Below are 26,865 nucleotides of genomic sequence, written 5' to 3'. Positions count from 1 at the left end.
GTAATCGAAGCTGTAAATGGTTATTTTGAGGAGCTTGACGAATCAGTCTATAGAGATGGCATTAATAGACTGGAACACCGCTATGAGAAATGTATCAGCCTTGGAGGAGATTATGTTGAGAAATAAAAAAAAAAATTTTTAAAAACCTTGTTTTTCTTGGTCAGGCCGGAAACTTATCAATCCACCCTCGTATTTTACAGAAACACCAAGTTCGAGAATTTATTAACACAGCAAAGGTCAATCCGTACAATACGTTTCAGAATTAGGTATTATCATGAATATTAAATTGTTTCGATAACCGATTTGGTTTTCCTCAAATGCACCTACAGTTACTATTGCGACAAAAGCAAATACGTCGTAATTGAAAAAGAACTGCAAAAGGAAACTCCTTACCACAAGGAAAAACAACCTGCATGCAAAATATTAAATTAATTTTAATGGAGTGCGATTAGAATCACGGAGCCGAATTGATAATTTATCAGAATTAATTATACAGTTTTCCAATCATAAATGGAGATTTTTATATGGCAATACCATTAAATTACTCTCAAACTACCGTCTATTAATGATTATAAATTTCATATTAGAGGTAACATGTTCCTGGATCATTACATAACCTTGGTGGCTGATGATTAGAATTACGTCATGTATTGATGAACCTCCACAAGATAACTTTTTATTAATTTCCTCATTTAAGAAGCAAATTCTACAACAATAAATTATTCTAAATCTATTAAAGTTTACCTTCGTTGCCGATATCACTATTGTGGTGTAACTGCTACCAAAATATAAGCATTTAAGAATAAATTTAACATTTAAGTTCTAACATGAAGTAACGGGTCGTCATTAGTATTCGAGTAGATTTGGTTGTGATTGCATTTTAAGTTAAAGACATTTCACGTATTTTGTACAATTAGCATCTCAATAGTATCAATCCGTCATCATCTTCTACAATACCAGTTGCATTACCACATTACGTTACATTTGTCTATGTTTCTAATTTTCTAATAAACGCAGAATTATAGCTAATACCTAATTTCTGCCTTCATGAACGGATAATTCTTCCGCGAATACGAACTGAATAGAGAAAAAGAAGCAAAAATGTTATATAATATATCTATGGAATAGATGTTAGGAAAAATTAGCAAAGGGGAGCCTTACCCAGCCTACAAGCGTATAATGTTTACAACGATGTCGTGTTTGTCGAATCATTCATGTAGTATGTTGTGAATAATGTACAAAAAAAAAGATTAAATCAAATAATGCATCAATGTTGTTCTCAGGAATGAGAAGGTGCCCTACTATTGCTGACTTCCATAGAGTCCTCTATTCTTCTATTCTTTCTAATACCTCTTCATTTCTAACCTTCTCTATCCACGGTATCCTCCTCATCATGATTGTCTGTTTGGTATAATGAAGCAGACTTTTCGCTCATTTCTAATAGAGTATAAATATGATTTTTCATGTCTATCTGCAATCGCAGAAATATCCATACGATAGTTTGTTTGTTTGAGATTTCATTTGGCTGAACATTATTCATCATAAGTCTGTTAGACATTTCTTCAGATTCCAGTATCAAAATAAGGTAAGTTTGTAAATCTGCATCTTCCAAACGCCACAAAAATGGTGACTGCTGATTATAGGTAAATGAACTAGATCAGTTAAAGGGATTCCCAAAGTTCCAAAATTTCAGAAATAAACGTAACTAGTCAGAGCTGCGCAGAGTTCTCATCAAAAAAACTTAAACTCAAAGCTCTTACTAAAAGCGCATTAACTTTTGAAACCCCAATTGCATTTTAAAAATTAAGGACATCAAATTACCAATTATTTCCAAAGCAATTAGATTCAAATCGCTAAGCAAGTGCTTCAAGTACAAGGTACTAAAGTTCTGTCCAGTTTTGCAATTATTTAACTGTGGTACCAGTCTTACAGGTCTACGAGGGTGGATTGATAAGTTTCCGGCCTNTTTATATTGAATGGTTTTAAATAGAATTTATAAATTTTGCATTGGTTCCCATTGAAAATCAATGGAAATTTTTCCTATGTAAATATTAAAGGAATTATTGTAAATGGAAACAATTATTTTTCCATTTATGCCAAATGGTTTTGAATGGAATTTACAAATTTTCCATTGATTCCCATTGAAGTTCAATGGAAATTTTTCCTACAGGATGCAGAGGCGTTACATTTCTGATCGGACTATTATCAGGCTACTTGATCAGGCCTCTAACTGAACTAAGGCTAACCGGATGGGGCCGGATTTCAAACAAACTTTTGCTCGGGAATATGTAGTCAGTGACGGCCTCCGAGGTATCTACAGCTCAAGATAACCGTCATACATGTCGTCTCCAGGAGTTATTATCGGTCCCAATAAAGCACCTCGGAGACCGTTGCCAACTATATATTCATGTTCAGCAACCTTCAAAAACCCCGAGTAACTAATTTCAATTTATTTTTAATCAATTTAAAACATAACTCCTAGAGACTAGTGTATGACGGTTGCCCTGTGCCCTAGGTACCTGATCCATTTTTGAAAATGAATTGATCTCTTATGTTAATAAAGTTTGTAGACAGCCTCGCGAATCGAATGCAGAAAACCGCATCTCGATCAGACTTACTGAAAGGTTTGATCTATCTTTGTGTTTTATTTCCTAGATTAAAAATAAACATCCAACATCCTAACTATTTCTAAACAGTAATCTAATCTAGGTCTACTTCTGTTCTTTTTTACTCTGATTTACTGATTCTAATATACCTCTAACTAGCCGTTCATGCTCCAGAACGTGCCGTATCTGTCTTGCATATTCTATATCAACTTTCATTGTGCCTTTTTCTTACTCTCTTTCTATTACCCCCTCGTTTCCACTCTTTTTTGTCCACAATATATTCGTCATACGCATTTAACTCCGCACCTCAAACGTTTCACTGCCGTGCAACCCTGTGCTATGTTTTGTTTTTGAGTTAATTAATAATCAATATGTATTGCTACTGCATTTCAATTACATGGAAAATCTTAATTTTCAACTTTTAGTAATTTTATTTCTATGTGCGATGGTGATAAATCATGATCTATTGTTACGAACCTAACGTAACAAACGTTTTAAATTGATTCAAGCTGCTTTTCTTTCCGCTTTAAATGGAGGCAATATTCTATTTTTAATTTTTACATTGAGCTTAAATTATCGTTACTGCACGGTATTGTTGATTCGTCAAAGCGCTAACTGGCTTAGTTGTTCACAATATTATTGTACATAGATGAATCTCTTCCCATTTCAATATTTTTTTTATGTTGTCGAGAGTTCAAAAGCATTTAATTTTCCAGAGACAATTGAGAAAATTTTAAAAAATTAATACACAGATAAGGACATACAGATTACTTCAAGAAATGATACGACTTCTGTACTCGGCAATTGTTTCAATCTCATCACCATCAAAAGGTCGTCAATCCTAAAACTGGTTGGACACGCACCTCCTTGTTATCCTGAGCTAATCTTCGCATTTTCCTAAAATAGAACATTCCACATCCTTAACTATTTGCGAACAGTAATCTAATCTAGGTCTACCTCTACCTCCTAACTCCTGCTTCTGCCTCTAATATGTCCCTGGCTAGACCTTCATGCCTGAGAAGGTGTCCTACCAACCTATTTTCGCTTATTTTTTATTGAATACCATAGAGTCCTCTGTTCTCCTATTTTAACTAAAACCTCTTCATTTCTAACATTCTTTATCCACAGTATCTTCATGATTCGCCTATAACGCCACATTTCGAACGCTTCTAACCTTTTCTTTTCCGCCGCGCCCACTGTCCATGTTTCGCACCCGTACAGCGCCGCACTCAACGCGCCAACAATCTTTTTCGAATTTCTAAATTAATCGTTCGCGAGCATAGAAGTGATTTCTTTTTATTGAAGGAGAGTCGACCCTGCACAATCCTCTGCTTTTTATATCCTTACTACTCCTTCCGTCCTGACTTATCTGACTTCCTAGATACCGAAAATCATTTACTTCTTCTAATGTTTCGTCTCCTATCTTTATATTCGCTCTTTCTCTACTTTTTCTTCCCTTGCATACCAGTATTTTCCTTTGCATACTAATATTTTTGTTTGTTTTATTTATTTTCATAGAGTACCGTTTTGTCAATGCCGCTTTCATTTTATTTAAGGCTATCTCTAACTCCTCCTTGCTAAATACTAATACTGCTATATCATCTTCAAATCTAAGCATACTAATACCTTCTTTTGATAATGATCCCAGAGATGAAAACAATATTGTCAAGAATAATAAATAATTTTGGTAAAACTACTCGACTGTATGTATTTCTTCTTCAATATTTAATTGAAGAAGTGTGCCCATTTCAGAAGAAAGACTAAAGAAAAATCGGTTTTATAACTATATTAGAATTAAAGTTTGCATTGTTTTCTAAACAATCATACACACTCCTAATACAATAAGGCTACACGAGACGTACTTTCGCACAGTGAATGGTATTAGACGGTACATTTGCATTTAAGACAACCAGATCCATAAATAGAAACAATAAAAAACAGAATGCAGAATTATCTTAATCCTTTGTTTATCTTATACCAAAAACGGACAAAATTTCCACTTTATCCCATTCCGCTCATTAAGCAGCATTCACCGTAACACACAACAATTAATTTGCATTTCCGTCTAACCGATCTGACCTTCAGTTGTTTCTATTGTTTTCGACATTGCGACAGTCATATAAAGTAAAGGTAATTGTACATGTGCACATTTTGAAGTAAGTACAATGGTAAAATAACTAATGACAAGGTATTTCATACACGTATGTACACATGTAATAGATCGTACAGGATATTTGGTCTTGGTCTTGCATATTCGGTCTTGGTTTTAGTTTTAGTCTTGTTGGTTCGGTTTTGGTATTGATATTGCTAGTGTAAAGAAAGTCCCGCATTTTTGCAATTTTGGTCATCACTAATAAAGATTGAAGTTGAAGTTAACATCTGAGCCTCAACCACTTCATGATTAAAATGTAGTGTCCGACCGAAGGTTCGGTTTCGGTTGAGTTTCGGCAAAAAAACGAGTTTCGGTTTAGTTTCGGTTTCGGCGGCAAACCTGCCGAAACTACGACCGAAACCGAAACTGCGTTCGGGAGTTCTCGCGCTCAGCTCGGTCATGTTCGGCGCGTTAAATTCCATCCAAGCGAAGTATACTATACTTACTCAAATAAACATCTCACCTATTTTAAGTATTATTAAGGCGCAATTAAAGTATTTCCTTAAATGAGGGGTTGTTATGTTGATTTTGATTTGATTATCAATAAGTGAAAATGTCAAAGACTGCAGAGCTATGTGATTTAAAGATAAAAAAATAAAACTGACTGATTATAATAACGTTTTCTTTATTTTTCTCTCAAAACATGATACTTATAAGGAAGTTTCGGTTTCGGTTTCAGCCGAAACTGAGACCGTTGCCGAAATTCGGTTTCGGTCGTAAAAACCAGTTTCGGTCGGACACTATTAAAATGTTGAAAAAGATCAGATGTAACGAAAGAGTTTCGAACTGGAATCTATTATCCACTCTTTCTGGTATTGATTGTATTATCTATGATAACTCAAGCGAACGTCTGTGACATTACTAGTCTAATCTACATATATTTTCATTAAATCGAAGATGTTTATATCATACGCTAATTGCTAGAAGCCAGTTATTACTGGCAAAGAGTAAACATTATGCCGATCGATAAATAACATTTAAATTGTAAGTACTACATTAAATAAGTTTACTGTATTAAGCTACTTGAAACTACTACTACTTTTCTGAATGAAAATAAACTGCTTCACAGTTAGGATTTCTAACTAGAGAATTCTCGATCTTAATCTTCGGAAAAATTTGCAGGATTTTAACCTGAAAAGAAGACAAGACAAGAAAACCGCTAAAATAAAACACTAAGTCAAAAACAATGACTATTATTTTATTACTCATGATGCAGTTATTGAATTCGGATATTAAAGTTGATCTCATTATAAACGATTTTAGTACCTATCTTTCGTCATTGATCGAATTTTTTGGACAAACTGATTTTTAGTGATCTCTCTTCAATTCTTGGGTGTTAAGGTTGTTTGTTGATTGAAAATTTCTAAAAATTATAATACCAATATAAATTGTAGGAATTATTTAAATAAAAAGTTGTGCCTATTACTTATGTATGTATCTTTATACTATATCTTGCAAAACAATTGAGTTCTCAATTGGTCACCTATGTTTTTTTTTACACTTCTAAAGTAATAAAAGCATACAATGTAAAAAATGAAATATATTTCAAACAATTGCTGGTTTTATAATGTCGATTGATGGATATCTTAAGGAACATTAAAATTCTATTCGTCCGGGTGTCAAATGCACCTTAGAGAAGTTCAGAGACTAAAAGGACTACTTACAAGCTTTGCTTGAGGGAAGTGCTGGTTCAATATTATAAACAATTATGATTAAAATTATCATAAAGAAAGTAACTTGTTTTTTCTCAAACATCGTTATAAGTTTTTACGTAGTCCATTCTTTTGGTTTACTTCATTATTAAATTAAGTTCACATCACTCATCCAATCAGAGACAATTGCCCATCAACATCGTTGGTCCTATTTAAATTTCTATGTAGAAAATTAATTTTTGAAGTGTTTTTGTTATATGTCTCATTCTGTAGGTGTGCTCGTATATGACAACTCGTTAAACGTAATAAATAGACGATTGCACACTAATGTTGGCTTTCAACAATCGGTAACTTAATTTGTTCAAATACAAACAAATCATTTGGAAGTGGTAGCTATTGACATATGTACAACAATGCAATGTTTACTTTTAAATTTCACCGGATGTAACTCTTAACCAAATTAAGCAAATAAGCAATTCATTTCCGTTTCGAGTGGTAGACGTCTATCTGACATTTTTAAGCGAAACGTATGGAGGTTTGCATAAACCATTTAAGAATTCTGTTTTAGGTTACAATTTGAAAATAAAAATTAATGAGTAAATCCACTTCAAGGTTTCCTGCAACGGCATCATGATACAAAGCATTTTTGAAATAACTAATAAAAGTTTCAGCTGGTGGTGGATTTGTATCGGAGATTTCGACAAAAATGTAGGTACTCCAGAACCCAACTCGGTAAATGTCTACATGATGGCCCTTCGGGGTGGGGGTGGGTGGGATCGAAAGAGGAGGTCTCCCCCATCACTGTACCATAAAAAGTTCGTGGCGTTCCCACCCCCATAAAAAGTTATGGGGGTTAAATGGGGGTGGGGTAGGAGGGGGGGTCGAAAGAGGGTAGGGGGATCGAAAGATGGTGGTCACCTGAGTAAAACCCCATAAAAAATTTGCGGCGGTCTCACCCCCATAAAAAGTTATGGGGGTTGAAAGTTGATTATTTTGACAATTTTCATACACTATAATTCAAAGAAAATTCAATAAAAAAAATATTTTCAAGCGGGTGGAGGTGAGGGATCGAAAGAGGGTAGTCACTTGAACAAAACCCGATAACCTAACCTAACCTACCCTATTGATAAAGATATTTAAATAATGTTTTATATAACTTTCTCAATATTTTTATGTATTTTTCATTAGTTGTTTAAGAATGACTATACATAAATATTTACATGCCCAAAAATGTATAAAAATTTGCATATTTATTAACTTTGAACCCCCATAACTTTTTATGGGGGTGAGATCGCCACGAACTTTTTATGGTATAGTGGTCGGGGAGACCTCCTCTTTCGATCTCCCCTTCGGGGGTGGGGACCATCATCTAGAGCTCTACCCCCAACTCATTGCGTAAATATAAGTTGTTTGTTTAATAATTTTTATACCCTCTGTATTTTGACATGTTATGTAGCTAATTTTCTTTTATTTTACAGAGCATTTCTAAAATAAGTAGCAAGAGTTTCAGCTGGTACTGGATTCATATCAGTGTTTTCGACAAGAATGCCCTCCAGAACCCAACTCATGTAATAAAGTGCTGTTGACGAACAAATGTTGTTTCACGAAATAATGATGGTCAGTATTGGTCTGACTGATTCAGAAATAGTTTTGGAAGACATTTCTATGCCTGCCTTCTAGAACGGGATTCAAATTTCGAACGATTTTGTAGTGTACGGATGTGTGTGATTGTGTACTGTGTAAGAAAGGTAACGCGCCTTGACAATCAGGGGTGTCTTGGAAATTTGTCATTATAAGTAACTTAATTTGTTTTGTTTGTTTTGTGTACTCGCATGTTGAGGTGCAATTTAAATAGTGTTGCATACTATCAATAATAAACAAATGTTTTTATTAATCCATTTATAGCGTGATAGGCATCTAAACATTATGTATGATAATAATTTGGTGATGTTTATTTTACCCTACCGATAAGCGTTATTGTTCACGTTCTCCATCGTTGTAGTCCTTATCTCAACTGGGCGAACAAGTACGGATCTACTTTGCCAATTCACGCACAGAACCGGCTTCGGATTGTAACTTGCAGTTTTTTACAAATTTTTTGTCTCTTAATCACGTTGTTATACTCACCATGCAATTCGCTATTGCATCTAGAAGACACCATCCAAAGCTTGGTTCTTATTTCAGGAACACCCTGTATATTCTAAAAGATAGTGTGCCGAAGTTTTCATGTTTCTTTTAACACACACGCGTCTTATTTTTCAAGTTTTTAAATCAATTTATTTACTACAAGGGCATACATTTGCATTATTTTATATTGTTTTTCAATATTTATTAATAAATTAAGACCCACACAAAATGTACGGTTTTCTAATTTGATCTTCATAAGAAGCAATATTTTGGTGGAAGATCCCTTTTTTACTTGACTATGATATGTAAGTATATACCAGAACAGTTTTGATAATTTACCGCTATTTTAATTTGCTTAATTCGTAAGTGACACATATAACAGAATGTAATTACCTATATAGTAACTCATTAGGTAAAATATTATTAAGTTGTGTATGGCAAAGGTTTATTGTCGACACATATTAAGAAACACAATGTCAACACACTTAAAAAGCCTTTTCCGTTTATTAGTAACTACTTCATTAACGATTATAAAAGGAAATATCGTCATCTTCACGGATATCATCATAAAATTCACGATAATAAAATTGAATATAAATATCCACGGGTAATACTATGAAGAAATCACAATACATTTAAAGAGTTGGATATATTAAAAATACTTGCAATTTGGAAATGAAAAACTGAGCCCTTATAGGATTAATAGCTATCGCTATTAAGTTGAATTCTTAACTTCAACTTAAATTTGTCCCATTTCGACTCATTTTTTACAATTTTCCCTCATTAATTTGAGGTAGCGTGTAGTGGGTAAAAAATTCAAAAATGAATTTTCAGAATAATATTTCATATTAAATTTGTCTATTTCATAGAATAGGCAATAGGCACACAACCATATTTTCTTTCGATTTCGTTGGGACTTTAGAGTCATTAAAAGAAGTTTGTTGGGAGTAATATTGTTGTTTTTTAGTTTATCCGCTGTTTCTATTAATTTATCTGTAGGTACCTGATAGAAATAATTGTTTCTTGTATTCCTCAGAGTGCAACATAATTAAAAAAATAAAGAATGAATAAAACGATTACAAGTTTTTTGAATCAAACTCATTCTTCCGCCTAATTTAACTTCTATATTTGATTGAAAATTAATTTAATACAATTAAAAAAATTCCGTAATCCATGGGGCGGGGTGTGGTTAAATCCCCTATACCACACTGTGATCACATCACTGAACTTTTAGGTTTCTATGATACACTTTTGGCAGTTCTGAGAAATCAACGATCAAACTGTATTAGTTTGCTTTAAGCAAATCGATGGTCTTCCTGATTGATACTTTTATTATAATGCCTTGTCAAATATCGCGGAATCCTACAGTTAGCATTAAACATAAATATGTTTATAAATAACCATAATAAAACAAATAAGTATTAAATTTGGACCTACTTGTAACTTAATTCTTGCCCCTTTACGATCCACAATTGCTATTTCAGTAAAGCAAAATAATTGTTAGGAATAGAATTCACATTTTTTTTTAATTTTTTAAGTTCTTATAGAAAACAATGCCACACACTCACTTTATTGCGTGCAACTTTATCCAAAATCGGTTGTCACCATATGGAAAATAAAACATCCAAACAACATCAAAAACTGGACAGTTTATGCGAACGCCGAACGCAGTTATTAACGATTAACCGACTGCGAAGCACTGATATAATAGCACATTATTTGTTATCTGTTTGTTTATATTTAAAAATATCTACTGCTGTTCTTATTATCGCCGATGTCGCGTTTCATTCGCCACACTTATTTATCATATTATTCCTACTATAAAACAGTAAATTTAACTAATTGATAGACGGCAGTATTCCAAATACATATCAAAGACGACTTTATGACGATGATGGTGGCCAAATTCTGAATTTTGAAATTGATTTAGATAATTTCAATATCTTTCATAATTGATTAAATTTTTAAACGACCCTTTTTTACAACTTTCCTGCAACTCTTACTTTTCTGGGAAATTTCCGAAAACGCAAATATAAGAGAGTCCCAGAAACGAGAAACTTTTTAACCCCCCCTACCCCTTGTCAATAAACGTAAGCAACTCTGATCCTTCCATGCTTATGTTAATATTAGTAGATATATACTTTTTTAAAATTTGTTCAGGTTTCTTTTTTGTTATTCATGAGTCCAGGAATAAGGAATTTATAGACCGTAAAGGAATTGAATTTCCCTATTTCGGTTATTTTGAACTTAACTATGAAAAAGCGTGAGAGGGAGTAAGGAATATCAATTATTTTGGGTAGTCCTTGAATATGTATTTTGCTTTCGAGCATTGACAAGTAGGGTTGCCGTATTTGCTTAATCAGAATCAGAGGAAGTAAATAAATAAATATATCTGACGTAATCACCAACCCTCCGTCATCCACATCATCAAAAATAGGTAAAGCAAAGACACCCCACCCCCCTTTAATACTTACGTACCTGATACTTGAGTGACCCCAAACTTAAAAGTCTGACGATGGGAGAAATCAGAAACTCCATGTAGGCTGCAAATATACCATTTGCTTCTTCTTTGTTTTGCGATTTAAAAATACTATAAAACGATACAATATGTATATAAATTGAAGGCCTTAACTTTCTGATACTTTTAGAATTTTCTAACCCAATTTCTTCGCTTCATTAAATAAAAGTAGCACGGTTATTAAGCAACATAGGTCAATATGCGGTTATTACTTCAAAATGTAAAAACAGTTTGGGCATTTACACGCTTTACACACATCCTTCGAATACAATTCGGAAATCCGTTTAAAACGAAAGATACCTTACAACATTAGCCAGTTTGCTTTTGCAAATCACCAAAAGAAATACTTTATGGCATAATAACTGCTACATTCATTTTTCGTAATTAATAAACGTAGGTATATATTTAAGTTAACAATGAATGCAAATAAATTGCAATTTACTTTCAAGTAGTGATAATTACCATTCTGATTTTAATCATATGTGCAACGTTCTAAAAAAAAAAACGTTAAAATTTTAAGATTCCCGACTCAGCGGTTTGGGCTGTGCCTACATCAAACTTTGAATCCACTTTTCAGCCCTATAGGGGTTGAATTTTAATTACATTACTTTTCTTAGTGCTCGTCTACATTGTACAAGGAGCCTCTATAAAAAATTTCATGTCTCTAAACCCAAAGGTTTGGGTTGTGCGTTGACATAAAAAAAATACTTTTGTGTTTCATTCCCACCAGCCACTAATGCTGGTGGGCGGGCAGTCCCTCCGGACTACGCCGGAAGTTAGGCCGGAAGGCCCTCTTCGGCCTCCTTTCAGGAATCGTGGGAATGGGTGGGTGGTGGTTCGGGTGAGAAAATTGAGACGGACGAAATGAAGACAGAAGAGAATGAAAGATTATCTGTGGAATATTACTGCCCCAGCATATGCCTAAGTGGTCCAAGGAAACCACAGAAAAACTTGGACTAAGACAGACGGCGCCGGAATCGAACCGATATCCTCCCGGATGCAAAGCAAAATGGTGTAAACTTCTAGGCCGTGCCGGTCGGTATTGATATATCAATCACTTTATCCTCTTTCACAGTACGCGTCTTGAGCCCCCCCTCCCTCTCTCAAGGCAGCCATCTTTAATGCCGCTGGCGCTCGTTACGGTGCGATTCAGTACTTGCGTTACTATTAACTCATTCTGATTAAATTTGTATGCCCTTTTTCAGACACCCTGTATTTATTGAGAAAATTTACTTTGAATTCTTTTTACTCAAGGGTTATGACCTAGGGTGGGTAACAGCAGTCCCAATTACAATTCTCTTGGTTATGACTTGTGCTCTTTTTAAAGTCCTGACCATCAATAATCGGCCTCGTATTCAATAATTTTCTTTAATATTTTGGAAACCATTCATACAGGAATTCTGAAATTTAGTGTAGTTTGTTCGGTCTTTGTTAATTGTATATAGTCATTGTACATATTTTGTTATTTAAGAAGACGTGCTTCAAGTTAGGTTTTTTATTTATATTTGTTTGTGGTAGTTGTTAGTTTGTACAAATTTTTGCTTAAGTCAAAAACGACCGAGCGGCATGGCCTAGAGGTTTAGACCATTGCATAGCAGTCGGGAGGATGATTCCGGCTCCGTCTGCCTTGGTGCAAGTTTTTTTATGGTTTTCTCTAATCACTTAGGCAAATGCTAGGACAGTAACATTCCACAGATATTCTTTCATTCTCTTCTGTCTTCATTTCGTCTGTCTTATCTTTCTCACCCGAACCACCACCCCATCCATTCCTACGATTCCTGAAAAGAGGCTGAAGAGGACCTTCCGCCCTACCTTCCGGCATAGTCCGGAGGGACTGGCAGCCCACCAGCATTAGTGGCTGGTGGGAATAAAACACCCAAAAGTTTTTTTTTGAAGTCAGAAAGCAGTTGAAGAATTTTAACTCATTCAATTGAAGCAGTTCATTCGGTGCAATTCAATTCACTCAGTTCAAGCATTCAACAGAACTCATTTTCAGTATCTACAAGTAATCAGCTTTCGTTTATGTGTGAACCTTATCTTTGTACCATAGAACGAACTTGCAACGTGATATTTTAGTGACCATTTTGCATTTTCTCTGTACTTGTTTTAATTAAATATAGCTCAAGATGTTTGTTTGAAAACATCAACATCTAAACTTAGGTACTCCATAAATTTTTGATGCTGAATCAGCGTTGAAGGTTTCTTGGGATTATCAAGGAATACACATTGAACATATTTTTTTTTAATACACCTGATGTTTATTTGCTATTTTCTCGAAAACAATCATCCCTAATCGATACGGGGCAAGAGTACCCCATGTACATTTGTACATAGGTAAAAATCTTTCAGGTATCATATTCTAGAATGAAACTGGGAAAAAAAACTATTCAAAAATGGGGTTATTTTTACCCTTAACCCCTTCAGTAAGGTACGCTTCTGATTAAAATAATGACGTAGCTCCCTCGGAAACATTTTTTGGCAAACTTTTTATAGGAACTTTTCTTCATAAAAATATTCTAAAAATCGCCCCTTGAATTTTTGTCACATGTTAAAGAAACACTTCGTATAAGTTTCAAATAAAAAATAAAAATGTCTTACCATTTGGTCAAACAATTAGCAATAGTACTTAACAAACTACACAGCAAATCCCCTAAGACAGCAGCATCGACATGATATCGTTCGCGAGATGCAACACAAACTGTATTTTACTGGAAAATTGCTAAATAAACCTATTATCTAGGCTTCCGTAATTAGTCGTTTCCTACGTGCTCGTTGTAACTAACAAAATTACACGGCGAGTTGTTTTTTCTATTCATATTCAGTAAAGTGCAAACCAATTACAATACAAACCTGTCCATCTGTAAAACAGACTTTTCATTTTAAATACACCAGATCGCAACTCACTTATCATTTTACCTGGTATTTTGCGTGTAAATTAACCAAAATTCCTAATCTCACTATGTACAAAGCATGATCATTAGCAAAAACAAATAGGTTTCACTTAACTTTTTTCTAAGAAAACGGTAGAATAACCATTTTAATTCACATGCCTAATAGGAATATAAAGCGTTATTGGTATCAAACATTTCTTTTCGAACTTTAAAACGTGTAAAATGATAAATATTACAAATAAAACGCTAAATTTATGTTGTTAGTCGGTTTGGTTTTAAAAAAAGATATTTATTAATGACAAAAAAAAAATTCTGTTTTGCTTCCTCAAGCTTCATCATCATCGATCTTCTGGTAATCTTTGCATTTTTCTAAAACTGGAACATCTCACATTTATAACTATTTGTGAACAGTAATGTAATCTAGGTCTACCTCTACTCCTCTCAACTCCTGTTTCTGCTTCAAATGTGTCTCTAACTAACCCTTCATGTCTGAAAAGGTGCCCTACCAATCTATCTCGTCTATTTCTTTTATTCTATCCTATTGACTACCATAACAGTCTTTATTCTCCTATTATTTCTAATACCTTCTCTATCCACAATCCACATTTTACTTAGTTTTTATCATTTATAAGAGGTTTCGTAGTATGTCCATTAATTAGTAACCTAACTGCATAATTATCTACAAAAAAATATCAGTAAACAATGCAATTGACATGTACCTAGGTGTAGTTATTAAACAAATCATTAAATCAATGTGACCTTATTCACAGATGAAAAGGTTAAGGTTAAGGTGAAGGTTGAGGTAAGTTTAATGTTTTATTAATGAACATCAGAATTGATTGTTTATTTAAATAGTGAAATTGTTATTAGCAATGCTTCAGTCAACAACATTATAAAAATATTTATGCACGGGAAAAATAAGTTATTCCTTTTTGAGATTTTTTACTTTCAAAAACAGTCTAGTTCTTCTATGAAGTCCTTGATCAAATTTTAAAGTGTACCGAGTGGACTTTTGTCTAAGGAGAACATTTGAAATTACTGACATTAATTATTAAAAGAAGTAATATTTAATAAACTGTATGTATCTACCTTTATTTGATGGAAAATTCATTTTCACTTAGTTAGAGAATGACGATGACATCTTGGATGTCTAAACGTGTTTTAGTTTTCTAATGGAGAGGTCTGAACTTTTTGGACTCATTGTCTACTTGTGTTTAGTTATTTGTGTTCGATGGTTGACTTTTATTAAATTTTTCCTTTTGAACATTAATATTTTAACTTGAATTTATTTATCTAAAACCTGAACAAGTTACTTAAGGCTAAAATCACGTTACTCAAATTAAAACGTTAATTATTATTATATATCTATCACTTAATGTTTCACCAATCGATCAAACTGTGTCTTAAGTTTAACTCTAACACCGCGTCGAAAATTGGATTAATAGGGCAGTTAAGGCTGGAAAAGGAAAATTTGATCAGGCCCTGAAAAGGTTGATCTACAAGCAAAGATGTGCAAAATGTTTTTTGAAAAGTATTTAAATACAAAATGCAAATACTTTTTTGATTTCATATTTTAAATATAATATACAAAATAGATTTCTCTTTNTAAATGCAAAATACGTATTTTCAAAATACATTTTTCAAATAAATACTTTTTTGTAATACTTCATTAATTTTCTATATTTACTTAAGTATAAAATATTTTTTAAGAAAACCTTCCAGGCATTTTCTCATTTTTTAAATATTGGCATTTTTCTAGTCTAATAGTGGTATTTGCACTATATCACCAGCTGGTCAGATTAAGTATGATTCATATTTTTCTGTTTGAAGTGATTGAGATATAGTTTTTCTATTTTTATGTTATAGTCCCTTCAATTCAGCAGCAAATAATTTTTCTGTATGCTTCCTTATTTGCCTTTGTCACCCGTTTTAATTGGAAAAGAGATACTGATGCCAAAACAGTTTGTCTAGCGTGAAACATCAGAGCCAAAATAGGGTTGCCAAATAATTTTATTGATGTAAAATCACCATCAATCATTTTATATCAAAATATTCACAACCCCATTTTGTTTCTGATTTTTACACATTGTAATAAGAGAAAGAAATGGAATCCATAGTTACTTCAGCTTTGGATTATATACATTTATTAGCACACCACAATCTCTTGTAGTTTTCAGTTTTTTTTTTGTTTTGCGGGTTGTTTTCTCGTAATTAATAGAATTCCGTAGTTTCTTGCTAAAGGTACGATAAATGGTGATTGGGTAGGTGCCGATAGCAATTCGGAACTGCAGAATGCCATGGACCATAACATTGAAAGCGGAAAACAATATCGATCCAATATTTTAGGTTATCCATTTCCAAGTAGTTTAGAATTTTTTTGGCTCTCTTCAGTTACAGAATTAGAGGGCATTCGAGGAATGTCTCTTTGCCCCCATTTTTAAGCTTCTAGTACCTTCAATGCTCAATGTGAGCAACTTTTATTCATCACTTTATATATTGTTTGATCGATAATACTAACAAAACTTTTAACAGAAAAATGTATTTTGCATTTTACAAGTAGAAAATACGTTTGGAAAAGTATTTTAAAAAAATACGAAATGCTTTTCTCAAAACAGTATTTAAATGCGCAAGATAAAAATAGGTATCTATTTTTTATTTTGTATTTGCATTTTAAATGCAAGTTTTTCAAATAAATCACATCTCTGCCTACAAAGTATAGATTAGGGTACAATTTGGTAAAGGCTTTCGTGGTCAATAGGTGAACTGATGCTGTTTAAAGGTTTCGTGTGTTGGAGTTACTTCCTAACGTTTCGCTAGCACGAGTGGCGAGCTTTTTCAGGAGTCCTTTCATCTCCAATGCTGATGTGGACTGTCCAAACGTAAGGAAGCAACTCTAATCGACGACGGCCTTTAGACCCGTATCAGGACAGCATCAGTTCAGATTGGGGTACTTTAAAGGGTTCTGACTAGAGAAACCTGTAGATTACGATGCCTAACATGTTCCGAACTAGAATACGCTATTCGGAGAGAATTGTAGGGTTCCGACTAGATTGACGTTAGTATATGGTACAAATCAGGGTATCTCCCAGGATTCATATGCACCATGAGTTTAGGTCAGATTTTAGTAAGAAAGAGTTTTCTGATTAGCATATGAGTGCTGTAATTCAACGGTTTAAATTAAGTAATGGTGGGAACGATTGCCCTGATTGGCATATGTAAAGTGCTCACCATCGACAACTGTACCCATCCCAACTAAAATGAACGGGTTCAACCAGTGTAATAATAAGATTGCAAATGTAAAGAGAGACTTTTAGACATTAATTATAACAGTACCTATGCAAATATTTTACAACTTAATGTACTGTTACTATAATATTTGTATTTGCAAGCGTATGTTGTATTCATGCACGTTAACATCAATGTCTGAAATTGACATGATGTTTTGCCATGCATGTAGGAGGTACGTAGTCAGTATATAGCAAATTCTCGCGTGCATTGTACGTAATTCTGTGGTTATTACATCACAATGTAATGCCGCGGTCAGTCGGTTTAGCTCACAATTTACAATTTGTAATTGCAGAATACCCACGGCTAGAATTAAGCCTTGACTTGCAACTTGACACACATATAAATACACATGTACGTATGTATAAAGGTACATCTCATAAATACAGAATGCAGAAATTTTTACATATAAATGGTGTTTTCTTCAGACTCTGGTAATAAAATCAAAAGTATGAAATACTAATTTGACTGTTAAGCAAAATTTTCCAGATAGGCCAGAAAAATTTGTTTTTTTAAGAACAAAATATTTATTTTGTTTTTATTGTTGCAAGATTTTCCTTTTAGTATTAGAAAAATTCCCTTATCTTCAGATTTATCAAATTTATGCTGCTAATGTTATTAAATATGCTTAAAAACGACAAAGCAATTTTAATGAAATTAGTCTCATTTTTTAGGTTTTTTATTTCCTACAAGTTCTTCAAAGATCATAATCGTCAAAATTTAGAAGTTTACGACTTAAAAGTAAAAAACTGATTTCGTCACATTAATTATTTATTTAACAATATAAACAGGTAAAGTTCAATACCACAAGAAGTACTTTCCAATAATCAAACTCGACTATACATTTTTTTCCAAAAAAAAAAATAACCTTCCTGGCCTATCAACCCGGCGAAGACTGGATGTACACGCAACTCCACTGAGAAAAATGGATTCTTACGCTAAATATATCCTTAGTTATTTAGTGTAGGTTATTTGAACGAATTTTCTGTTTTTGGTATAAACAATTTGAAATATTTCAACTAAAACTGTTGCTTATTTGATGTTAACCGACTTGAGTGAATTAATTCTTTTTTGTACTGAATATACGTGATATTGTTAGAACGATAAAAAAGCGAATTGTGCCTAAATTATAAGAAGAATAGCATCACGTGGTAACAGATTTGTGTCAAATAAAAGTGAAAAGAATCATAGTACAAAGATATTAATAGTCTGAAATATTGATTTATTTGGGATAAATAAATAATGTAAACCGCAGAAATAAGAGCCATTTAACATAAAATAAGGAAATGATTTGAGTCGGTCTTTATAGATCTGAGTCAAAGAAATATGAAATGAAAGCTACTAAAGAATAATCTGTTTGAGGGAAATAAATATGGTAATATCAGCAGAATTCACAACACATCCATTAAGAGAACAGTGCACTTAAAGTTGCATTACGACTTACTTTTGTAGCGTATAGTTTCGAACTTACTTTTTAAAGTTGCTTGAAAAATATTTTGCAAACAATAAATTAATCAAGGTTTACCTCTATCCTGCTTTTACTTCTCTATCTAGATTCTAAACCTTCATGTTTGAAGAGGTATTCACCGACATGCACACGTCACCTATTTCTTATCTATTGACTTCCTACCCTAATTACTTTTTTATCCTTTTCTATTCACAGTAATATTTTTCTTTAATAGATCATCCCATATTGTTTAACATTTCTGAAATCGAAAATCATTCAGTTCGACATATGTAGTATCTAATATCAAAATCTTCTATTAAAGCATATGTGAAATAATCCTAATTTCTACATCCTAAACCGAATATAATAAAAAACCAATAATTCAGAAGTTTTACCTTGATTCGTTCTAGAATATGTAAGGTACGAAATATAAATCATAACGAATATATCAAAACTTTACTCCAGTAATAATTGCCTTTCCATATTTGTTTCTTTTGAATCTCATATTTAACATCGATAGGCTGGCGACTGGTATCCCATTTGTTTTTGTTTGTATGTGTTGGGCTAGGGTGACGAAAGACCAAAGAAGGAACCACATAAAAACATGTGAGGGTGAGATTGAATATAGAGTATATAGTTGTCTGTTGACAAGTGCAGTGGTGAGCGATGCGATGCGTTGCGCTGCGTTGCATGTGCGATTATCATGCGAATATTATGCGATTATGCGTAGATAATATGTGTGGCATAATTGTGCGTAGATAATATGTGTAGCATATTATTGGTTTATTAAGGTGATCACATATAATTGGTATATATACGTATGTAATTGTATTGTGCACTGTTCTCGAGAAATATTTATGTGTTAACACGTTTTTGTGGCCATGGTGTTTATTTGGGCTCGTAGTGACTGAGGTCACGTATCAGTTGGGCTCGTAGTGACTGAGGTCACGTATTCTGCTAACCCCAGTATGTCAGGAGAGACGCAGATATCTCCGGTGATGCCTATAGTACGTACTTGCCTTGCTTGGGGTGGGCTCGGTACTATAGCGACACAGGGTTAGGTTCGTCCTACCCTGTTGGTCTCCAGTATGTGCGAATTCCATCTGGAGGCGCGGGAGCGCAAACTCATGATTACAGGTACTATCCACCGACTGATGGATAACCCTACCTGCCGATTGTTAGACTGGCGAGACACTTCGCAAGTGTTCCAGAAGGGCAGGGGTTCCTAGGAACCCCGGTGAGTACATAATTACCTCATGATCTTATCAACAGATCGGTAAGTGTATTTGTTTCTTACATGTACTTATGGTTTCCTGTGGTCGAGAATGTATTGTTGTCGTCACCTTACTATCATGTAGTCGCCAGCCAGCCAACTATGTTTATATTTCAGCACGCACGCCTTCATCTCCCCTCTGGTCAATTTATTAACTATATTTACTATCATTATCAATATTGGTGAGTAATGATTACATCGTTTATTATAATTGATTATGTTGATCTTAAAAGTATAATATACCTGACAATAATTTTAAATAGTATCAACACCCCGTCTGGTTCTTATGTGTTTATTATATTTATATATGTATATGATGGTGTCTTACAAATATATTATCAACTTTAACAAAAAGTAGAGTGCAATGTATTAATACATCTTTCGAAATGTGAAGTATAGTCGTCGATCTGGTTGCCATAAGAAATGATTGGTTAGTTCGAAGAATTCGAGAAACAAAATTTTGTGGTAACCGCTTGGTTAGGTTTGAAAAGATTAGGTCTAAGTAAATCCAATCAATTAATGTACTGTTCAATAAATAGAGCATGTAAAAAATAATTGAATACTCTTTACCACAGAAAAAAAAACAGCATCTTACCAATATACGAGAAGAATACCCTACTTATTATATTTACCTAACATTTTCATCATTATTTTTATTACTACGTATTTGTCTCTTAACGACTGAAATCGAAAAATGAAATTCACGGTGGTATGCCGATTGGAAAAAACATAAATTCAGAAAAATAAAAATAAGAATAAAAAGGAACATCTACAATAAAAAGGAAACTAGCCTTGTCAAAGCTAAACGCAAAAAACTACTTCATTAACTCCAAAGAAACTTTTATTTCACTCGTGTACTCGGTGGTAATGACATGGCATTAGTTCTGACCTTGAAGGATATTTGAAGAATTGAAGTGTTTTATTAGAAACTCCTATTTCTGACCTCAAACTTTTATATATCAAGAAATCTTTGGGATCAAATCTTACTGTATGTGATTCCTATTTTTATTTTTGGATAGGACAATGATTACCATTAACTTCTCCTTCAGGAGTTTTTTCATTCTTTGGATTAAAAAAATAACTGTTAACGTGTTTTGAAAATTTAGACAAAATCAATGACTTACACTCAGTAAATTTTATGAGACCTTGGAGACTATTCTAAAAACTTTCCAAAATAAATAGGTAGCATGATCTTGTAACTTGTTTTGTCTTTTTATTTATGACTAGTCGAACAAAATAAATTTACATTAATTAACTATAAAAAGTGTACAGTGTACAGCAACAAAACAATAATTATATATATTTATACGAACATGAATGAAAAAATGAATCCAAAAAGAAAAAGATTTCAATTTTATTTTATGAATTGGTTGACCACACCATCATTTCTTTTTGTATACGAAAACAGGAAGGATTATTAATACTTTTCTTGATTTTTCCACAGAATACATGTAATAGGTAATAGCTTACAGTCTATAAATAAACTGCTAAAAACACATTATTCAAATGGCCTGTGACCTTGTAATAATAATATAACCTAACAAAATTTATTAACCCTTTTATTTTTTCGTATATATTTTGTAAAGATACACATGATACAGTTCAATAGTTTATTTTTAAATATACTGACTATTAATGAAAATTATTTCCGATTTCTTTGTTTTCTTTTCAGGTATGCGCATATTTAGCAATTTTGTACTTATGTTATTTTCGCTGGTCAGCAGTTAAAGAAGAAAATGTGACGAAAAGTAAATATGCACTAATTTATTAAACAGAACTTGCTCGTATTTCCAAGAAAAAGTAAACTGCACGTTACACTTCGACAAACAAGTGCATAGCTTCTTACTGACAACATGCCATCAAAAAAATGTGCAGTTACACAAAGCTGAACAAACGACTGTGTAATCAATTTGAATTGTTAAACTGTGTGTCATTTACCATGTAACCCAGTTGTACAAATTGTTTACATACTTCTACGTCAAGAAGCAGCCCTAGCCCTTCCGTTCCGTGCCTTGTAATGTTGCTTCCCTTAAAAGTTTGATTGGCACTAAACTAGTTTAAATGACACCGTAGTAGAACAACGAATAGTACATAAACTATAGAAGATAGAAGTTAATGTTTAGCCTAATTATGTACATGAATGTTTTATATTAAAGGTCATTTTACACGTATCCGTGCAGTAACCGGTACATATACGTCAAAAAGTTTTACTCAAAGCCTATTTTGATTTGCAAAACGTTTTGGTAATATTTTGATTTATAAAGATGATTGTTCTGCCTTGTTATGGAACAATTACACTCAGATAAATTAATTAAGTATATTTGGTAAAATATCATAAATTAATGTGTGAAAATATCGCAAACTATATTTACAGTTTAACTCGTACTCAACACAAAATATAAAGAAAAAAACATTTGAATAAATGCCCAATCTTAAATTGAATATTCTGATAAAGAGGGAAGGTAAGAGACGTTTTGACTTAGAAAAGCTAAAATGAAGCGAAACGTGGGATAGGCTGGGTACCAAGGACAGGTGAATTACTAAAGGAGATGGGAGAAACGAATGACAGGGACAGAGACAGAATGGAACTGCATTAAAAAATGCTTAAAGTCAGCAGCTACAGATGTATTAGGTCTTAAACAAAATGAAAGTAGGAAAGCCTGGATAACAAATGAGATTGTAGGAGTGAAGCAGAAATACAAAAACAGGACAGGCGAAGAAGGGCAAAAACATATAAGGCGATAAAGATGGAAGTAATTAGGAAGTGTATAGAGCATTTAAGGAAGAGTGGATTGATATGAAATGTTAAGAAGTAGAAGAAAAGTTTGAAGTAGGTAGAACGGATGAAGCATATAATATAATTAACAGGAATTTTAGAGAAGCTGGGTACATTAGTAATAATATAAGTAACGAGGTAGGGGTCATTCTGATAAAAAATGAGGAAAAGGCAGACAGGTGGAGAGCTGAAATACCTAGAGAATCTATACGCAGGTCATAAGTTAAGAGATATATTAGAGAAGGAAGATAATGTGGAGATAGATATAGCATTAAAAAACTTAAAGAATAATAAGGCATCAGGTATAAATGGGATACAGGTGGAAATTTTAATTGTATGTTTAAGCTGGTTAGTCACATTTCCGAGACGGAGAAAGTCTCGTAGGATTATAAAAAGAGGCGCTGATACGTGCCAGATTTAAAACTATTAGCTATGACCCATGCGTCAAAAATCTTAACTAGAATTTTACAGAGAAGGACTGAAAAAAGAGCGGAAGAACTTTTAGGCAAAGATCAATTTGGGTTAAGAAAAAATAGAGGAACGCGAGAGACCATTCTAGCTTTACAGTAACAATAGAGAAAACGATAGAAAAAGGAAAGAGTGCATACATAAGATCTGTAGATTCAGGAAAAACCTTTTGACAATGTTAAATGGGACAAGATGTTAATATACTTAAAAATATAGGGATGAGTTCCAGGGATGGAAGAGTGGAGATGCGTGTCCAACCAGTCTTAGGACTGACGACCTTATGATGATAAAATGATTGAAATGGTATCAAATGTAAATAACAATAAAGAAGCTAGAATTTTAAAACGTGCTAGTTATTTACTTACAATTAGTCACTAATTTCATACAAATATGTGGAAACAGCAAATATAGCACGCCTGCTTTACGAATTGACGTAAAGTCACCCTTTATGGATCGTATTTTAAAAACAGTAAAATTATTTTCCGAGTGCGAATTGATTACGCATCCTTTTAAGTTCTCAAAACTTTTAATTAGTTCTTCACCGAACATTAAACTGTTAATATTAATCAATACTATCGAAGTAAGTCACTCTGAAATATTTTACAACTTCAGCATACACAAACAAATGCCTCAGTAAATATTTATATGTAAATTTCATAAGAAGCCTTATGTACCAAAAGAAAACTGCGAAATCAATACTTACTGCTGCTTTATAATTTATAATCAATTAAAACACTGCATTTTCAAGATAAGCCTTTACAAGAGAAGAATAATAATGAATTTATTGTTCTTAATGTATCAATAATTCACTCTGCTGAGTCTCTTTAGTTCCATAATTAAGTAATTTATTATTTGCAATAGAACTTAATTAAACGTGTTGTGATTGAGAATTGTATTGGTATTCTTCGTAACCTACTTTGTAAATGAGAAGATTTTATTAAAATTTAAAACACGATTTTTTGTCCTTGAAGTTCTGATACTTTATATATTAAGTATACTTTTTATAATGTCTGCCACACACCGAAGGGTTCAATATATTCTAAAAGGCTTTGGGTTCCATGACGATATTAATAAAATACATAGCCAGGAAAAATAAAGAATGTCTCCCTCCCTTGGTGCGTATGGTATTTTCCGTTACCCCTCGGCCAGGAAATTAAATTTAGATACTAATATTGTTAAAAGAGAGAAAAATGCCAATAGCTATTTATTTGGACAAAGTACTGTTTTCTTTTCTTTTCCATCATTAAATAAAAACTGCACAATTTTACCCAATTAATATTCAGAATCGACCAGCACATGGACCCTGGTGAATATTTACTGAAAATTGGTGCAAATCCACTAATTTATTTTTAAAGAGTAGATATAATAAAAATAGAACCATACATTGCGCTTATCTTTAAAGACGGAATAATACTAATCATGCAGGAATGTGATACTTAACAATTCTTTTAGTGATTTTAATATTCTGATTTTCCTGTCATTTTTAAAAACATACTGTATTAGGTAAATTGTATAAGGTTTTGGTAAAACTTACCAGAAAAGTGTCCACTGAGTAGATGACAAAGATGGCCGCCATTTCATGATGGAACACCTAAAAGTTTCGTAAAATATTTCGTTCGATTTTGTGTAGTGAAAATTATTATATTAATTCCTCACCTTATAGTAGTTTTCCAGAGTTACTATAGGTGTTGTATGCTTGAAATAAAGTCAAACTAACACACACATTGTAAATAATCTATGCACAAATTACATTTTGAAACTCCAAAACTTTGTAAAATGACATGAACTATTTCAAATCGTTAACCTCAAAATATTCACTGACATAAATAACTGTACCCAAATGATCGATTTTGTAACCTTTTTGGTTTTCGATTTATAGGTTCTACTTATTTGTGTTATTTAAAACCAGATGCATTATTGAATTAACCTTAACTTTTAAAGCAATCACAGATTAACATAAAATTGCTGGAATCGGAGTAATTCGTATTTATTTCAAAGTTTCGCGAACAAACATGGCCACCTTTCTAGAATCCCTAAATCAAAAAAGGTTGAAAATGCTTATAATAATTCAATTTCAACGAATAATAAGAATAACAAAATAGGTAAATTTAAACACACACAACAATAAAACTGTTAAATTCTTCAAATTTTGAAATTATCAAAAAAATCGCTTTAATTGGTGAAATTGGACAAGAATAATAGTAATAATAATAAAATTATACTTTCGGAAGCAACGACTTAAAAATATCAAAGGAAAAACAAAATGAATCACTTACATTCTCAGTGGTACATAACAGCTATGTTGAATGGTACCATTAGTGGCCATCTTATGGTACCTGAAACAATGAAATACACATACTAATTTAAGCAATTACAGTAAATAAACAATCGTACATACACTGGTACATTTCAAATTTAATAATCATAATTTATCGAAGATAACTTTCAAATATACCTCTATATTTTTTTACAATGAATGTTTCTCTAATTTGTATTAAAGAAATAAATCCTGCTTGCTTTTTAATGCCTTAATTGTTTAGAGTTTTACTTTATAATTACTTCGGGGTTTTAGGCCATAGTAAAGAGTACCGTATTTTTTTTTTTTGTTCAGAGTTTGCAATGACCCTATTCTTTATATATCGATTCTGCGTTTTATTCTAAGAAACATACTAACCGCGCCATCTACCAGAATGTTTAGACAACCAAACTTTCAAACCTATCTGAAGCCTGTGTACGAAATTTAAACGAGCACAGCTTTGGTTGTTCCTGGACAGATGGCAGCCGAAGTATGTTTTAGTCATTTAAGTACACATTTTACTTATACATACAGGGTGTTTCTATACAACATCGTAATGTCCATAATAATCTTTTTTGAAATTTTAAATTATTAGGTATCAAAACATGATTATTTCGAAAAATTGTTCATGATATATGTGCCTACTTAATTAAAATACGATTTTGTAATTTTGTTCTGTTCATAACAAATATTACTTAATTGAAATTTTGCATATAAAAATGCGTTTTACAATTGGAGTCTGTCAGTTATATTGTCATTTACTTGTATTGTTGAGTATTTTGCTTAAGGGCTTAAGAAATCCTTGAATAGATTATCTCTTTGGCCCTTAGCGAAATATAAAGCAGAGCCGTAATGTACAATTTAACAATGAAATTTAATTTTTGTAATGTCTATATGCATGAATCTTGCAGTCTTTTACACTTCTGTATACTTATTATTGCATTTGTCATAACATTATTATAACTAATCAAAAAGGTGTGTGGTACCTACTAGTCTTCTAACGGCTCCATATTCTCTCATATTCTAAGTCAAATTTCGCCATTTCCCAACAGATTTCCAGCTATTTGCAAGTAGTGACCAAGTAATAATCAAGTCTAGATCTATGTAGGTCTACCTATACTCTATCTACTCCAGTCTCTACTTCTTATACGTCTCTAACTAGCCCTTCGTGTCTCAGAAGGAGTGTCTTATTTCTTCTTACCTTTATTGACTTCCATAGTACTCTTTGTTCTCTTACTCGTTCCATTTCTAATCTCTTCTATCCACGGTATATTCGAATTTCTAAATTAACCGTTCGCGAGCACAGAATTGGACATAAAATAATGTACATAAGTATATGGTACATACATCAATAAACAATAAAATGGACATTCG

The 26,865-nt window shown here is 32.8% G+C and overlaps 1 protein-coding gene across 4 annotated transcripts in view; it reads right to left on the bottom strand.

Moving 5' to 3' along the window:
• LOC108744444 (torso-like protein) overlaps window positions 1-24,952 on the bottom strand; it is a 117,650-nt gene extending 92,698 nt beyond the window's left edge. Inside the window, exons 1-2 of one of the 4 annotated variants that reach the window (XM_025980818.1) lie at window positions 24,852-24,952; window positions 24,730-24,786 (exon numbers count right to left, since the gene is read on the bottom strand). In XM_025980818.1, coding sequence (XP_025836603.1) covers window positions 24,730-24,771 — 42 coding nt within the window. In that variant the 5' untranslated portion in view covers window positions 24,772-24,786; window positions 24,852-24,952. The other 3 variants (XM_018480201.2, XM_018480205.2, XM_018480203.2) reach the window with 3 other exon arrangements.
• Window positions 24,953-26,865: the final 1,913 nt, after the last annotated feature.

The sequence above is a fragment of the Agrilus planipennis genome, unplaced genomic scaffold (assembly GCF_000699045.2).
Source record: "Agrilus planipennis isolate EAB-ADULT unplaced genomic scaffold, Apla_2.0 scaffold29, whole genome shotgun sequence".
Classification (NCBI taxonomy): domain Eukaryota; kingdom Metazoa; phylum Arthropoda; class Insecta; order Coleoptera; family Buprestidae; genus Agrilus; species Agrilus planipennis.
Note: the sequence above shows the minus strand (reverse complement) of the source record. Positions and strands in the feature narration are given on the sequence as shown.